Below are 18,642 nucleotides of genomic sequence, written 5' to 3'. Positions count from 1 at the left end.
CTTCTTTCCCTTATTTCACTTATCATTCCCTACCAATCTTTTAGGCGAGTGCTTCCATGATGTTAAAAAAGGAAAACATTTTCAAGGGCAAAAATATTAATTTTCCTTGAGATATAATGTTGAACTTACTACTTGTGGTTATTAAATTGCTCCTCACGTTCTTGCTTCATTCAACTTTCACATAACTTTCATGAAGTTCCTTGCTTTCCATACAATGCAAGGTATGATAGAATATATTCATAAAGTCTTGCTAAATGTCACTCCTAATTTCATTACTGCTTGAAAGTCACTCTGCAGCTTGAAATTTCATGTCAGAATGAGGGTCTGTGTAAAAAAAAAATGACTACACTGTTAAAAATTCAACAGCTTGTGAATTGAAATGCCTGAATATATTAAAAACGGAGAGATCATTTGTATAAACCAGCATTTGACCAAACTGTTTTGACTAAATTTTATTTTTCCATTCAGTTCTAAAAGTATTATTTACATTTTGACAGGACACTTGAGCAATGATCTTGCTTTTTTGTAAAAACTGCTGGTATAATACAGAACATGGACAGAAGGTGGATATTTGCTGTAAAATTCCATCTGCTGGACTATTGACGTCAGATGGCAAACAAAATGTATATTACATATTTTTGCATATTACATACAAAACTGGAAAAGGCTTTCACAAGTTAGTAAGCACTAATATGGTTGGCTGATTTGATGCAATGTCCAATTGCAACACAGGATTTTTTTTTAATATTTTGTATTAGTCTGTCAGGAAACAAAATTGCATTTACAAGGTACTGGGTTAATACAATCACTTTTTAGGATGAAATTATCACTAGATTTTCCAATGTTTGCCAGGGCACTAACAGTAAACCTTTAAAAGACATTCAGGGTTTGAAGCACACAGTATTATTTAGCAAGTAAACTAGATATCCAAAAGCAGAAATGTATCTTCATCTTGGTTACAATCTGGGAAATAGTATGCACTGTATGTGCATTGTACTGTACATTTCCCACTATTTCTTGTTTTCTGAACAATTTTTCGTGAAAACTGCCGCACCTATATTTTATCTGGTCTTATGCTGTGGTATAATGTATCTCATAGTACCCTACATCACAGATCATCATCAACAACATTATAGTAAAATTTTCCTCAGCTTATTCTTGTAGGAGTCTTATCAGTATGGAATAGACTTGTTTTTCCTTTTCTTCAGCAAGGAATTCTAATATAGAGTGATCTTTCACATGGCATATGACATATGTGACTGGCTAAAAATACATTTGGGGGTGGGGGAAGAATTGAGTACCCAAGAAGCAAAGATGGCAACATGCAAGTACTATATTGGAGTTCTCAGTAATGTTTCAATACGTATCACATTTGTCTCAGAAATGGACACTGAGACAACTATACAGTACAGAGCCATAAAAAGAATGTGGAAAGCATAGCTCAGACAATTTGGTGTTGAAGAATTTGATGAGAAACGTTCATATTAAAATCTCTGATTCTCTGGAATACCTGAAAATAGTTTAAGAACTTATTGAGAACTTTAATGAAGACACATGAGATTGCTGGGGTCTTTTTCTCATTTGAGAAGCATGATACTTTTTCTCCATATGCTCTCCAATTAATCTCAATGCTGTCTAGGAGAATCAATTGAGCTATTAAAGAGATTTCTTATATATCTTCTGATTTTTCTCTCATTTTGGGAGGTTTGTGTCAGCTGGACCATCCAGACTTTCACTGCTGCTGTGAGGATGAAAGCTAATGAAGAAGAGGAAGTGAGAAGAGGAGGCTCATCAGAGGTACTTCTCAAATTTCCTCCATTCTTATTGTCCCTGTTCTTTCTTAAGGACTTAAAGAATCGTTTTACTTTTATGCAAGGAAAGAAAAGTTTATGTACATCTATTTTGTATTTCCTTGACAATTGAACAGCTATGAAATTTTGTCAATTATCTAACATTTAAACAACAGTTGACAACTTTGATAGCAAAATGTGCGGGAGCAACAATACATTATATGACATGCTAGTTTGAGCTTTTACATAAAAAAAAAAAATATAAAGAACTTGAAATCGGAATTTAATCAAATTTAGACTATAACAACTAACAACTAATTGAAAACTAATTTAGGTTTAATCACAAGAAAATGTTTACAAGAGAAGGCTCTTTAGAGGAATATTCTGGGTTCAATGCAATTTAAGCCTAATTGATGGCATTTGTGGCATAATATTGATTACCACGACTTATCCATACTTTTATTTAAAAAGAAAAAATGTATGTTACAGTGAGGCACTTGCAATGGAAATGAATGGGGGCAGTTTGTGGAGGGTTTGATGGCAGAAATTTGAAGCTTATCATTTTATAAAAGCACTTACATTCATTCCTCTGTGTATTATTTGAGCTGTAAAGTAGTAAAAATCATAATTGTTAAAGTAGATTTAGGGTTTGTTGACATTTCACCATCATGGCAAAGAAGTTGTAAAATTGGCTATAACTTTACACAGAAAAGGTTAGTAAGTCATTTTATCACACTAAAATCATGTTAACAGTGATTATTTTAACATTTTCAGATTGGCCCCATTTACTTCACTTCCATTGTAAGTGCCTCACTGGAACCCAGAATTTTGGTTTGTTTATAGAAAAGGTGGAGCAAGTCAAAATTAATTTGGTTTGGTAATCAATATTATTCCACAAATACTGTTGATTGAGCTAACATGTATTGAACCCAGAATACTCCTGTAACGTGAGATCATGTCTGTGTTGCAGTGATAGTAAAATACAGTAAGACATTAGCCTCTGTGCAATTGTTCAAAAGAGTTTAAGCATGTTATCTGACATATACTATCCATAACACAGTGGTTGATGCTTAACTCACATATTTCATGTAGGGTTAAATGTCAATTATTAAACTGAAAGCTATATTTCTTTTTGAGAAAATGATAGGCAGTGGAAAATCTTTTTGCAACATTTATTTCTGTTTTTTGTTTTTGTTTTGTTTTTTATGCTTTTCACAATAGGACATGGTGGAATATTTTAGGATGGGGTAGAGGGTGAAAATTATTCTCAAAACATAATATCTCAACAATAAAAATGTCAATCATCTTGACCTGTTTTGGTAAAAGCTTCAACAAAAGGGTGCATACTGGTGACAGAAAATATAATTCTCAAGCACACAATTCAAATCTGAAATAAAGTCATTTATGATGCATCTCTGATTTTTATTGTCAAATGACTCGTCAGTGAGTAACCTTGTAATATCTCTTCACCATCGATACAGTCAGAACATAGGAGACATTGATGCGCGTAAGAATCTAGTAAAGGAATGCAGAGTAATAAATGCCTGCCTAAATGGACACAGATTCTCATCTCTGCACTAGAGTTGGGCTAATTTAGTGGCATTCTTTTCATATATCAGAGAAAGAGGATTTAAATGAAGTGGTTACAGATTCAATCTCTGACCCTCAATTATTTTCAGTATCCTCTGTATTAATGTAGTGTAATCAAACCGCTACATCACTCCTATAGGTGTCATATTTTCTACCCTGTGAAGAAATATCAAGGTCTTTTAAATTAAAATATATTTGCAGCTGAAACATGCAGTGGCCACATGCACATTTCTGACAGGTGACAACTGAATAAAACATTACAATATTTCTATGCTAATTTACCTACAATACCCTACTTAATTGTCATTTTGGGAAAATCAGTATGTGCCTATTTTCTGTTTCTTTTACTGAGCATATTTGGACAAAAGCATATTGAGAAGCATAGATTTGTGCAAATGATAATTCACCACACTCTCTTTCTATGATTTTAAAATGATAAATCTCTTTAAATTGAAAATTCCTTTAGGGAAACCTCCAGGGTTCCCACACCTATTGAGATGATTGCGATTACTTGATGAGACTTTTTAAACATTTTATGGAGACTGCCTTCACAAAGAACAATTTCTAGTCAATTTAATGTTTTAGAGTCAAGCATAATTAGAAAATTTTTGATTCACTGTAGAAATCAGCCTGACCTCATGACAATTACGTGACTGTTGCAACCTTTTTGCAAAATATTACGTGGCTCCTACTCACTTTATTCCTGCTCAGCGCGTGTTGCCTCTCTCCTCACTATAGACATGAGGCACCTCATAAAGCCTAAATTACCGTACGCATGATTTGCATGTGCGGTTATTTTAACAACAGTAGCGGAGATACCGCTACAGATACAGGCAACTTTCACTTAAACACTGCAGAAAACAAAAATTAAGTACAGTGAAATTATCTTCAACTGTCTGATATGTGATTCAGCCGGTTCAGCTAAGCCAGGTTTGTGTCAGGACAAGCTAACCTGCCGCCTTAAGACTATAACTTTTTTTTCCATTTAAATATAGCTTCATTAATCAGCATGTTATGAGCCTTTCATAATAAACAGATTTTTGTTCTAATTTTGTGAAAATTGTGAAAATATAAAAATGGTCCATTCAGACCTTTAAATTTTTTACATTTTCTCTCAGAGGACACCCCTGAACCCACAGTATTTTATCTGTCAAAAGGTCTCCTATGTCTCATATATACAAATGCAGCCAGAAAGTATTCACAGCGCTTCACTTTTTCTGCAAAGATTTCAAACAAACTTCTTTCACATTGTCATTATGGGGTATTGTTTGTAGAATTTTGAGGAAAATAATGAATTTAATCAATTTTGGAATAAGACTGTAACATAACAAAATGTGGAAAAAGGGAAGCGCTGTGAATACTTTCCGGATGCACCATAGGTAGAGATTCTGAATGTAAAAATATTTCAACAATCTGGACTGCTGTCTTGATGAAAACTGTTGATGTTATCTTTTAATATTCACATCTAGGTGCCATCGACTAATGAATTCTTGATGAAATATTTAAATTGTTTGGTAGAAAAGATCTCTCAGACCCCACTAGTTGTCTCTGGGAACCCTAATGTCATCAGGATTTATTATTTTTTACAAAGTACTATTGCTGTCAACATGGCAAGTTATAAAAATTATTAAAAAAGATACATCATTTCCTAGCCATATAACTACTGACACCATGTAAGCTACATACCATCCGGACCTTTGCTGGGAAGGAAATGTAGAGACTGGACCTCTTGGAACTTTAATTGAGTACCCCTGCTCTATCGAGATTTAAATCAACAAAACCAACATCCCTAACTGGAACCTTAAACCTAAACCTAACAGATAGCGTTATAAAAAGTAAATGAGAGATAAAAATGGCAATTGCTGAAACAACCACAACATTTTGTGTTGCTTCTACGACACTTCCGACTCATGTGCATGTAATGCAAATGTCAAAATTAGGGATGTCATAAAATATCCACTGGCCTCAAGATTTGATTCGATTATGATTCAAAGGGTAATGATTTGAATATAAAAAGATTCTCCATGCATCATGATGCATCTTGTCCTTTAATTTCTTTCTTTTTTTAGTTTCTTCAAAATATATTTTTTTTCCTTTCAGCTTTTTATTTAACAGCTGTTTTAAAAAAATCAGAACATTACATAAACTGGCCTTTTACATTCAATATGAGCTGTGAACAAAACATGGAAGATCCACAAGATTTAAAAATGGTTCTATAGTTTAAGAGAAAAAAAGAAAGAAAAAATATTGGTTCTCCATCAAAACACACTGAATACTATTACTTCAACTGATTATATTATAATTGTTTTTTTTTGTTTAAGCATTGTAAACAATTTAATAGTATTTAATTATTATTTAAAATTAATCTATGCCATGCTATTCATTTACATTTTTAAGCAAAACTGGAAGTTGCTGGTCCAGGATGAGCGATATATCAGTTTATATGAAAGTTCAGCTGTCAGCGCCTCACCTACACAGGTGATAGTAATGCGGTTTAAATAGCACAGTTGTTGCTTCAGAAATGTATCAAGCATCCTATGCACTGTTCCATCTGTTTGCTCTGCGAGTAGAAGATTGCACGACCCAGTCACAAAAGCTAAAATGGATATCAAACCTTTCTGGATTTTAGTTTCATTCAGACACAAATTGTCATGTGTTTGATACAACTGGTCAGCAAACAGTCGTGTTTGTGCACTTGACATTATTGTATGCATTAAATCGTGTCTATGTTTCTACATCTGTCTTTGGTGCATGCCACTGCTCTGCCGTGATTTAAACTGAACTCAGAATCGATTCTGATTCTTTTGAGAATGAATTCAGAATCGTTTGAGTATGAATCGCGATGCATCGCTGAAAGATTTTTTCCCCCACCCCTAATATTGATATATTTATTATTGATTGGCATGTTATTTTATCTATATATTTTTGAGGCATTGATATATTAAAATTAGCCAACATTTAAATTACAATTTAATTTGTGTGCCCCATTTTCATGCTTTCCAATTCACTCAATTGGCCTCTGCTTATCAGTCTGGTGTAATAGTGTTGGGAGACCACAAGAGGGCGATATACCATTTACTGAAGCGCGCACACACGCACACACACACACACACACACACACACACAGGATGAGCTGAAGTGGGGCAGGTGATGACAGTCCAGATTTATGAAAGTGTTGGCACTTCATCAACAATGAACAAATGTCACACTGATTTTGTAGAAACTGTGCAAACTAACGATTAGAAATGGTGATGTATATTATGCAATTTCTATGTATGTAGCATTGAATGGGTCTTTCATTCAAGCCGTCAAATCACAAAACAACATATTTGTAACTGAAAATACATGTTTACAATAGATCATCCAGTGATGGCTACAGTAAATAATCTTTGTCCTTTTATGATGATTAGGTCTAATTTAATGAAGTCGCACACTGTGGCACCTCAGAATGTTGACGCTGAGCGTTGGTGGTTTTAGTCTCCATGTCATCCGCAAGATGTGTCTGATGTGCAACACCTTTAATTTTCCCTGCTGCTCACACTTTACCAAAGTTGTGTTGTGAAATTTGTCTGAAGAGACAAATACTATAGCGCAACGAGCATGCCTACTGTATCTGAAAGAATCCCAATATATATATATATATATCGATTAGCATCGGGAAAATCTTCAGATTATTGATGTGTGAAAAAGGCATAGATCCCAAACCAATTTAAAATGTATCTCTTGAAAATTCATGCATTACAGTTAAAGTCTTTAGATTTCATAAGAGCATTATGTGAGGAACAGGGAAAAAGTTCCTGTAATAGAACTGATATTTTACCATTTGTCTTGTGATTTGTGTGAAAGGAAATAAAATGTGTTTTTGTTGTAATGCTTCAAGTGTTCATTTCACCAGGAAAGTGCCAAGACACATTTAGCAAGCCACGTAAAAATAATTTTGCAAATATGTTGTTCTATTAGACCAGCTTGGTAGAAATGTCAATCTTATATAACTTTTAGTGATTCTATAATTTTTTTATTTTTTTATTTTCCATGCCTGAAAATTACAAATCCCCTGATATTTTCAGGTTTTCCTTGACCATGGGAACCCTGAACCTCCTAAAGTTACTTCATCGATGTTCAAAGCAACTATGCAAACATTTGCTAGTGCCATGGTTCCACCAAGATCAGTTTGCCGTGTTATTAAAAGAGTGTGTGGAAAGAGCGTAAGTTTGTAGCCCATTTTCAGTACCTAATCAAAGCACCAAGATTAAGTCAGATATTACATTTGGCAGCCTTAGAAGTATCTGCATAAGAGAAACCACAAAGTGTTCAAATCCCCTGTGCTCTTTTTATCCGTCTCAAAAAGTTTCGCTTCTCCTCAAGTAGCTCCTGGATGCGCTTATTTCGTGTTCTCTCACTCAGAAACACGCGCCCTCTTCTGGGGATGATGTTATTCTGAGGAAACTCATTGTCCAACGGGATTATTTGGAAAGGTATGTCAATAGAATTGCTCTCGCTTGTTTCTTCAACTTTATTCGGTTGTCTGCTTGTCTTCTCTGCCGTTGTTGTCAGTGATGCTGCGGTCAAGGACGTTGTTGTGCTCGATACTGTTGTATTTGGCTGGTGTGTACTGGACGTAGAAGCTGATGCCATGGGAGTTAGTACTTCAATAGTTATTGGGATGCTGGCATCCAACCAGCCTGAGGTGGCTGATTCTTTTTCATTGACACCATTTGTTGTTGTTGACTGCAAAGCTGCACCATTATCCCCATGTGGTGCATTACTGCTTGCATAAAACTCTTCGGACTGGACAGTGGTACTGGGAATGAGAGTAAGGTCATTCACATCATTGACAATGATTGGGACAATAGTGCTAAAAGGCAATTTGGTGCTGTTTGTCATGTAAATTACAGTTGTAGACTTGACATTGGGCCTTGTTGTAGGAATGGCAAAGGGTGTGCTCTGTTCTGTCAGGAAATTTGTTGTAGTGTGTGCCTGGGTGGGAGTTGTAGTGTATTGGTAAATGGGAGCTGTAGTGTATCCTTGAGTACCCGTTGATGCTGCCAAGGCTGTAGATAACCAAGGTTTGCTCACTGAAGTGGCACTTTTCCTTTGTGTATATGCTGCAAAGGCGACTGTGGACGTCCACCGGTGCTTATGAGAAGCTTTGGTGGTGTGTGTAGGACTATGGGTGGTGGAGGTGGATTGTCCTTTGGTGGATATTTCTGATGTGGACAGGTGGTTATTTGTGGTCACAGTGGTCTTCATAGAATTCCCAGGCCTGCAGGACTTGCAGCACAAGCGCTGGAAAGCCGGCAGGTGACAATACAGCTGCAGTACCTCCATGCGACAGAATGCAGAACGGTCACCATGACAACGCTGTCCTGCAAGACAAGAGGGGGACATGATAATACTGGCTGAAGTTCATATGCATGCTGAATATATGAAGATAGTTCACACAAAAATTATGTAATTACTCACTCCCCATTATATTGTTTCAAACCTGTATGAATGAGATAATGTTTTGATGTTGGAGACTTACAGTCTCAGTCATTATATACTCTTATTGGATCTTTATTTTTCCAATTCAATGATGTTGAATGATGATTGAGGCTAATATTCTGCCTAAAATCTCCTATTGTGTTCTGTGGAAGAAAGCAAGTCAAACAGATTTGGAACAACATGGGTTGAGTAAATGATGACAGAATTTTAATTTGTGTGTGAACTAACACTTAAATGATGATATATGAAGCTAAGATGATGAAACCGGTTCTCTAAGCTCATTTGATGTTTGCACACTTCTTACAAGTGTATTTCTGAACATTGAAGAAATAAGCAGAAACTCAAAAGCAGCATTAGATGAAGCAGAGAGGCAGAAAACATTAAAACAAATGTAGAATCACAGAGTTATGTACTGACCAAAAAGAAAATCTGAGAGGTATGTAGAAGCATATAAAAGATCTAATGGATGTTAAGATTAATGATTAATTAAAATGCAGTTCTCACTTTGACTTCACATTTATTGTGGTTATTACTTGGTGTCTAATCCACGACCAAAACCTTTCGCAAGATCCTTTAAAACAAATCTGTGGTTGATTGATATTGGTTTTTCAATGGCTGAAGTCTATACAAATATATAGAGTGAAGAGTGGTCAATATGATGCTAATATATACATAATACAATTTAATAACAGCTAATAAGAGCTAATGAAATTAACATTAATTTTACTTAACATTTAATCAAATAAAAAAAAAACTAAATCTCACTCTCACACAAGAGTAAGATATAGTGTTAATCAGTGAAGTGATTATGGTTATCGTATTCCTACACTAAGTGTCGCTTTGTGTTTGTGAAGTGTTGAAATACCTGGAATCGCTCCTTATCATAACTTCATTATAATTTTTCTGTAACATTATAAATACTTGGAATAATCTATTACTTTCAGACAATCACTAAGCCGAGGTGTAAGCATCCAAGGTAAGTGGAGACATGGATAACATAATATATTATAATATAATATAACAGTAAATAAAAGCATCTGTTATTAAAGTCACATTGTATTCTGCATAAAGTGTAAGTATTACCACATTCACCATAGTGAGTTTAGGTGTCATTTTTTGGTCGTCATACAGATGACTGCATCAGTCTGGCTCCTTACGCACTCTATGGTTATTTGAGTCTATAGAACTTGTAGACCTACAATGAATTCAAGTAATACTTAAGCTTGTGCGGCCCTGCATACACATGCATGGATGTTGTATTTTGGCTTAACTATACGCAACGCATTTCAATTCATTTAAACTGACTGATCTCAATTCAGGAGAATCTGTGCTGATGCCGACCACAGCGGAGTTTGTCTTTGGGAGAAATGCCAACAAAACTACATGTGGTAAGAAACCTAATTAAGTTTTTACACTGAAACATGTTTGATTCTAAGAATAGAGTTTCTAGTTTCATATGATATGCCTTTTTTTTCAGCAATTTATCATGAAACGCCACACTGATTAGTGTACATTGTGTTTATGTGTACTTAATTTTTTCCTTAGAAATCCTAGATTTACTGTGCATTATCACATAGGGTTGCAGATTTTCACGGTATGATAACCATCTCAGAAAATCGTATCGGTTACCTAACGTAACCTCGGTTCTCTCTAGATGAGGGAACGAGTATTGCGTAAGCTAGCTTACGCTACGGGAAAGATTCATCTTTTCTGAGATATTGAAGCCAAAAAATTATCCTTAATTTTTGTATCCATTGTCAACGCAGTGCGGCAGCTGCAGACCTTGAGCGGGCTAGCTAGCGAGCTCATAGGTTGCTCTGCGGCAACTGCTGCAGCCTATAGACGAGCTTGGGCGAACTCGCGATCCAATGAGAGAGCGTCCGGCGCTCACTGCATCAAAGCCCGCCAAAAGGGCGTGACTAGAGTGCATATAAGCGTAGTTCGTGAGGCTGGAACCCTGGTTTTCATTGACTGAAGCGAAAAGTCGCCGTGGCGCGAAGCACGGCCGGTTACGCAATACTCGTTCCCTCATCTAGAGAGAACCGAGGTTACGTTAGGTAACCGATACGTTCTCTTACGAGAGGTTCTCTCGTATTGCGTAAGCTAGCTTACGCTTACGGGAACCCATTGTCAACGCCGTCGCGCCAAGCATCCACTGTATAAGCCCCAGGGAATTAAGGGGGACCCGGGGAGCCCTTATGAGTGGGGAAATAATATTTGGCCGGCAAGAATGCGGGTCATTGATTGTGTAATACATAAGCACATAGTAGGACGGGAACGACAGAGCGGCGGTGCCGGTCTGTGTGGAATGTGTCCCATCAGTGCAGCTCACCAGGGGAGCTGTAGCGTATTAAACCGCTAGTAGTTTTGCCTGCAGAGCGGGCACTTCCATATTGTAAAATCTGACAAAGGTGGAGGGGGAAGTCCATCCCGCTGCCACACATATGTCGTGAATGGAAATTCCGCTGGACCATGCCCACGAGGATGCCATGCCTCTAGTGGAGTGAGCCCTAATGCCCAACGGGCATGGCAGGTCTTTTGACGCCGTATGCAGCAGCAATAGCGTCCACTATCCATCTAGATAGTGTCTGTTTCGAGGCGGCGAGACCTTTGGTGCGCCCTCCGAACGAAACGAAAAGCTGCTCGGAGCGTCTGAAAGCAGCGGAGCGTGCAGTATACAATCTCAGTGCTCTGACCGGGCAAAGGAGATTGGCGTCACGTTCGCTATCCGGTGCTGGCAGCGCCGATAGGGAAATGACCTGTGCTCTGAAAGGAGTACCGATCACCTTGGGAACATAGCCGTGTCTAGGCTTTAAAATGACCTTGGAGTCACTTGGTCCAAACTCAAGACACGCAGCGCTGACAGACAGCGCGTGAAGGTCTCCCACACGTTTGACTGATGACAGGGCAGTCAGAAAACGGTTTTGAGTGAAAGGTATTTCAAATCCACGGATTGAAGTGGTTCGAAGGGGGGCTTTCATAGTTTCGAGAACTATAGAAAGATCCCAGATAGGAACCGATGGGGGCGCGGGGTTCATCCTTCTAGCTCCCCTGAGGAAGCGGATGACCAGCTCGCTTTTACCCCATGACTGGCCGTGCAGGGGTTCAGCGAACGCCGCAACGGCCGCCACATACACTTTGAGCGTGGATGGGGATCTGCCCTCATCCAGCAGCTCTTGTAGAAATACTGAGCAGCGACGACACCCCACATGTCCGTGGGTCCAGGTCTCTGTCGGTGCACCATTTTGAGAACACAGACCATTTTGACGCATAGAGTCTTCTCGTGGAAGGGGCTCTAGCGTGTATGATGGTGTTTATTACTCCTTCTGGCAGAGCGACGGGTAGTCGTTGATCACCCACGCATGCAGCGCCCAGCGCTCTGGGTGGGGATGCCAGATTGTGCCGCGAGCTTGAGAGAGGAGATCTGCTCTCACTGGGATGGGCCACGGCGCTGTCAGTGACAGCTGCGTAAGCTCCGGGAACCATGTCTGATTCTCCCAACGCGGGGCTATGAGGAGCACCGAGTGACGCGTTTCCCTGATCCTCTGCATTACCTGTGGCAATAGCGAGACGGGAGGGAAGGCGTAAAGCGGGCGTCTGGGCCAGTCCTGGGCCAGCGCGTCCTCGCTTCGAGAAAAATACTGGGCAGTGAGAGTTCTCTTTGGACGCAAAGAGGTCTATCTCTGCTCTGCCGAATAGGTGCCATAACGTCTGGACTGTTTGAGCGTGCAGGGACCATTCCCCTGGGGGAATATTGTCTCTGGACAGTCTGTCCGGGCCGTCGTTCAGGTGGCCTGGCACGTGCGTCGCCCTCAGCGAGCGCAGGTGGCACTGGGACCAACTCAGTATGCGTTTTGTCAGATGGAAGAGGTTCCTGGATCTGACACCGCCCTGACGGTTTAGGTAGGATACCACAGATCTGTTGTCCGAACGGACCAGGACGTGGTGACCCTGAATGACCGGGAGAAAGCGCACGAGCGCGTACTCGACCGCTATCATTTCCAGACAATTTATGTGAAGGAGCTTTTCCTGAACTGACCATAGGCCGAAAACCGGAGAGCCCTCGCAGACCGCGCCCCAACCCGTGTTGGACGCGTCTGTCGAGATGACTTTTCGGCGAGATACAGCTCCCATTGTCACTCCCCGCTGATACCATTCGGCCACTGTCCAGGGCTGCAGAGCTGATATGCAGGTCTGAGTCACCTTGATGGGCTGGCGGCCTGTGGCCCAAGCCCGGCGAGACGCGCGGGTGTTTAGCCAATGCTGAAGCGGGCGCATGTGCAGTAAACCCAGCTGAAGTACTGCTGCGGCTGAGGCCATGTAACCTAGCACTCTCTGGAATTTCTTCAGAGGCGTGAGGCTGTTCATCTGAAAAGATGCGGCTAGTCGCTGAACACGGCGTGCGCGCTGTGTAGATAAGCGAGCCGTCATTGCCACGGAGTCTAGTTCTATTCCCAGGAAGGAAATGGTCTGACTGGGCTGTAGTGAGCTCTTGGTCCAATTGACTGCAAGACCCAAACTGTTCAGATGGCTGAGGAGAACTGCTCTGTGAGACAGAAGCTCCATATGTGACTGAGCCATAATCAGCCAGTCGTCCAAATAGTTCAGAATTCGCAAACCCTGACTCCGCAGGGGTGCGAGCGCCGCATCCATGCACTTCGTGAAAGTACGGGGTGCTAAGGACAGGCCGAACGGAAGGACGGTGTATTGATAAACCTGGCCGTCGAAGGCGAATCTCAAGAATGGCCTGTGACGGGATTTATCTGAATCTGAAAGTATGCATCTTTCAGATCGAGAGAAATAAACCAGTCCCCTGGCGCACATGCGCGAGGAGTTTCCTGATTGTAAGCATTTTGAACGGTCTTTTTGCAAGCACCTTGTTCAAAACCCTGAGATCTAATATGGGTCTGAGGCCGCCGTCTTTCTTGGGAACAAGAAAATAACGGCTGTAAAGCCCCGACTCGCTCAGAGAGGGTGGCACTTTTTCTATGGCCCTTTTGCACAGAAGGCTTGCTATTTCTGAACGAAGCATGCACGCTGCTTCCGTGTTCACAGTGGTTTCGAGCCGCGCTCTGAAGCGAGGGGGCGGCGATCGAACTGTAGCAAATAGCCCTGTTGTATTGTGCTTAACACCCACTTGGATATCCCTGGAATAGCTTCCCACGCTTTGAAGCGTAACGCTAGAGGGTGAATGGCCAATTCGCTCTGATTGCCGCACACAGAGCGCTGAACAAAATGTGTGAGCTGCGTTTAGTGTGTTCATGCATGATTGCTCGCAGACAGCATGAACAGGCTGTTTTGTGAGTGACTTCCGATTGGAATGAATGGGGAAAGAGTCACATCTGTTACGTGATGCGCAAGCATAGTCATGGGCACGGGACTTACACACAGAGGAATGGTTGCTGGCCGTGTAACAGAGCGGGCAGAGAATGGGCGCGCGCACGCATTTGCGGGCGCATTTATTGACTCTAGCGCTCGAGCGGTTCAGTAACCGCTTTATGTGAGCGTGCTCTGGTGGGGACACGAGACATGCAGTGCTTGTGTGCAGAAGTGAACACTGGATTGTGGGCACATTTTCTACACATAGGGCTGGTCGTGTGACAGAGCGGGCAGAGAATGGTGCGCACGACGCATTTGTGGCGCCTTCATTGACTCTGACGCTCGAGCGGTTCAGTAACCGCTTTATGAGAGCGTGCTCTGATAGGGGCATCGGGATGTGTTATGCTTGTGTGTAGGGGCGAACACTGGGTTGTGGGCACTTTTTCTACACATAAGACATGTTTGCTCTTTACAAGATTTATTTGGGTCGCCGTGAAAACGGCGTTTGAGTGCAGGCAAGCGGGCAGTGTCACCGGCTTGTTGGCTGCTAAATTCACCACTGTAGTAGCCTGAGAGAAGGGGACTGACAGGGGTAAAGCTTTGACAGTGGTCCGGCCGCGGCGGACTGAGCCGTCGTTTGTTCAACACAGTTAGGAAGACTTCGGCTGCTCGGGTTTCAGCGTTACCTTAGATCGAGGCCCGCGGGGAGGCGGTCTGCGGCGGCTGTCTGAGCGCTGATCGAGGGCGGCCGCCCTGTCGACGCTGAGAAGTCTGAGATTGTTGAACTGGGCGCTGTGAAGAGGCTCGTGCAGGAGGCTGATCACGTGAGCGGCCTGCAGAGGAGCTAAGCGCGACGCGGCAGGAAGAGGTTCATGGCTTGGGTGGCTTTCTGGACTTCTGAGAAGCGGTCAACAATGCCACTCACCGCGGAGCCGAAGAGACCGGTTGGAGAGAGCGGTGCGTTGAGGAACGTGGAGCGCTCTGCTTCTCCCATGTCGGCTAGTGTTAGCCATAAGTGTCTCTCGGTCACAGTCAGCGAGGCCATGCACTTCCCTAGAGCTTGGGCTGCAGCTTTGGTAGCGCGAAGGGCGAGGTCTGTCGCAGCCGTAGATCAGTAACAGCCTCTGGGTGCCTGCCTTTCTCATCCCACTCCCGAAGAAGGTCTGTTGTAGGATCTGTAAAACGGCCATTGAGTGCAGAGCAGATGCGGCTTGGCCGGCGGCGGAATAGGCGCGCCAACATAGGCGGAAGTCGCTCTGCAGGCCTTAGACGGGAGCACAGGCTTGGAACGCCATCTCGCGGAGGGCGGACAAAGGTGTGCTGCTACCGAGTCCTCGACCGGGGCGATGGAGGAGTAGCCTCTCTCAGTGGCGCCGTCCACCGACGCGAGAGAGGTGGAGACGTGGGAACGGGTCCTGGCTGAAAAAGGGGCGTTCCACGACTTTGCAAGCTCCGTATGTAATTCCGGCAGGAAGGGAGCGGCCGGGCGCGGGTGTAGAGCGGCGATGGCTTTGAAGAAAGCAGCCGTCGAGTCTGTTGGGTGCCTGCTCAGGGGCGGTGACCACTCGAGCCCGAGGCGGTCGACGGCCTGTGTGAGGAGGCGTGTTAACTCCCCTTCGACTCGGGCGGGTCCTGCTGGATTCCTGGGCTGAGGAGGAGGCTTGGGAGCCTGTCCACTCCTCGCTGTCCGAAGCCATGATGGAACAGCAGCCCTTATCCTCCGCCGTCATCCGAGATGGCAGCAGTCGCGGCCGCTCGGCGGCAACTGCGGCGTCCGGGGCGGGGAGGGTGAGCGATGCTCGAGGGAGAGGCTCCGGCGAGGCAGTCGCTTCAACCACAGTTTCCGGCAGCCTTTGTGAGCGGCGCTTCTTCCTGCGCGGCTGAGGGTAAAGGCGCGGCGGTTTCTGCTTTGACCGCTTCGAGTCGAGCCCGCAGGGTCGACATCGGTAGCTCCTCGCAGAAATCGCATCCGCCCTCAGTGAGGGCGAGCTCTGCGTGCCCCAGTCCCAGGCAGAGAGCGCAGATGATGTGGCGGTCTCCTGTGCTGAGAAGGCGCGACATGAGGCGCAAGTGGAGCGAGGCATCTTGAAAAAGACGCTCGTACTCTTTTGTGAATAGTTCTTGAGAACTAGCTTGCTTAATAAAAGGATACGTCGTCGGATGGCGTAGCTCGCAGGATGGCTGAAGGTGGCTGAGGCGGCCGGCTTCTTCTAGCGCTGTCCACGCTTGCTAGATGCCCCTCAAACGGCGACGCGGCTTCCAGGTCAGCGATGCGGAGAGCTTCGCTGAAGAGATGAAAATCAGGGTTCCAGCCTACGAACTACGCTTATATGCACTCTAGTCACGCCCTTTTGGCGGGCTTTGATGCAGTGGCGCGCGGACGCCTCTCATTGGATGCGAGTTCGCCCAAGCTCGTCTATAGGCTGCAGCAGTTGCCGCAGAGCAACCTATGAGCTCGCTAGCTAGCCCGCTCAAGGTCTGCAGCTGCCGCACTGCGTTGACAATGGATACAAAAATTAAGGATAATTTTTTGGCTTCAATATCTCAGAAAAGATGAATCTTTCCCGTAGCGTAAGCTAGCTTACGCAATACGAGAGAACCTCTCGTAAGAGAAATCACGGTTTCACGGTATATGGTATTACACAATTACTATTATCAGTGAAAACAGAAGGTTATTTTATTTATTTTTGAGCAAACACTATTACTATTGAAACTTGAAACCATTTATTTTATTGAAGTATGTGTAAAAAAAGTCTCCCTTTTGAAAATAAATAAACATAAATATAAGACAGCTAACAGAATTATAATAAACAGAATCATAAACCTGATAAAAATATCATGCAACTATAACATGTTATATAACTAAAGCATGTTAGTTTACATGTTATCATAGCACGTTAAATGAACTACTAAATGAAAAATAACATCAGCTGTGTGAGCTTTTAAAGTAATGTCATATGATTATTAATAATTAACATATACTGCTCCTGTCTGTACTTTAACTCAGTGCTTCTCAACTGGTTTTGCTTCAGGACAGATTTGACATTGGAAATCAAGTGTCGACCTGCCATAGATTAAACATAACCTGTATTTAATGTATCCTGGGTTGCATTTCCTTTTATGTTGCATAGTTCTGTTCATGGTTTTCAAGTACAAGGACATAAATCAAGTCACATTATTTTTGTTGTTGATGTCAACAACAAAATCTACAGGAAGTCGTCTCTCCCCCTTTTATATGAGCCCATAAGTTATCTAATATTACATATTTATACACATTACACAGAAGGAAAGGCTCCTCATTACCATGGTTAGGTCAGTGTGCTAGTCTTAAATAGTAGTAATAATAATAATAATAAATTAATGTATTTATGAAAAATAAATACTAGCTGAAACACATCTTGAAACTTTAACTACAACTGCTACTGTTGATATAAAATGAGGTCTAATAGATTCTACATTTAGATTATTTAAAATGAAACTGAAACATTTTGTCAAAATATAACAGTTTATTTTACTCATGTAAAGTCCTGAAACAATTTTGTAAAGGTGACGTGTGTAATTATTAATATTTTTAACTATTTTGGTTAAGGGGCCACATCGGGCTTTAAGTAGTGCATAGGGGGCCACATTGTATTACTTTTGAGATACAATGTTCTGCATTGATTTGGTTTTTGTATCTTTTAAGCCCAGAAATAGTTGTTACTCGAATTTCTGAAGTGTATCTGTGACTAATGAGACTATTCCTAAAGTATTGTATTGCTCTACAAAGACAGATACTTTTCTATCAGGCATTAAAAAGTGAATAAAGGCTGAGCTTATAAAATGTATTTTACCATCTCTACTTCCCTGTTAATTTATTATTCAGTTTTAATAATAATTAAAAAAATAAAATTATTAGAACTTTTTAGAACTTTAGAATTATAGAACTTATAATGTTTGCCGCAAAGCGGCGAGTTTACTTGGCACAAATAAAAATACATTTACATATTCATCTCTGGCTCGCTCTACAAATCGCTAAGTTCGTTCAAAGGAGAAAGCGAGACGTGCATGGTTGCCAGATTGCACAAAATAAGTCTAACATTAGGCGGAATATTTCTAATTTGCGCAAGTATAAATCTCAAACTGGGGGTGTTTCGTGTCTTATCTGGCAACCCTGAGCATGTTAAACAATTCTGGAGATGCGTTAGGTCCCAATGCAAGTTAACTGAAATATCCAATGAAAAATAAAAACGCTTTTACGATAAATGAGCCGCGGGCCGTTTGTTGCCCATGTCTGCTTTAGCTGTTTGCGAGATTATCATTAAATCTGCGTCGGCAGTCCTAAATAGTCTATCACTTGGGCAGCCGCCGAAATATCTTCAATGGGAGAACTATGGCATTGTTCTTTCCCTGCTGTCCACAACCCAGTCCGAGTAGACCAGTTGAGAAACACTGCTTTAACTCACACACACACTTATGT

The 18,642-nt window shown here is 41.8% G+C and overlaps 1 protein-coding gene across 2 annotated transcripts in view; it reads right to left on the bottom strand.

Annotated features, from left to right (window-relative positions):
- Positions 1-481: 481 nt before the first annotated feature.
- The window catches only part of LOC127660198 (A disintegrin and metalloproteinase with thrombospondin motifs 2-like), a 257,731-nt gene continuing 239,570 nt past the window's right edge, over positions 482-18,642 (bottom strand). For both annotated transcript variants that reach the window (XM_052150320.1, XM_052150321.1), the window contains one exon: positions 482-8,746. In XM_052150320.1, the coding sequence (XP_052006280.1) occupies positions 7,692-8,746 (1,055 nt within the window). In that variant the 3' untranslated portion in view covers positions 482-7,691. The remainder of the gene's footprint in view (positions 8,747-18,642) is intronic.

This window comes from Xyrauchen texanus, chromosome 19 (assembly GCF_025860055.1).
Source record: "Xyrauchen texanus isolate HMW12.3.18 chromosome 19, RBS_HiC_50CHRs, whole genome shotgun sequence".
Taxonomy (NCBI): Eukaryota; Metazoa; Chordata; class Actinopteri; order Cypriniformes; family Catostomidae; genus Xyrauchen; species Xyrauchen texanus.
The sequence above is the reverse complement of the archived record's forward strand: the minus strand, read 5'-3'. Positions and strand labels throughout refer to the sequence as shown.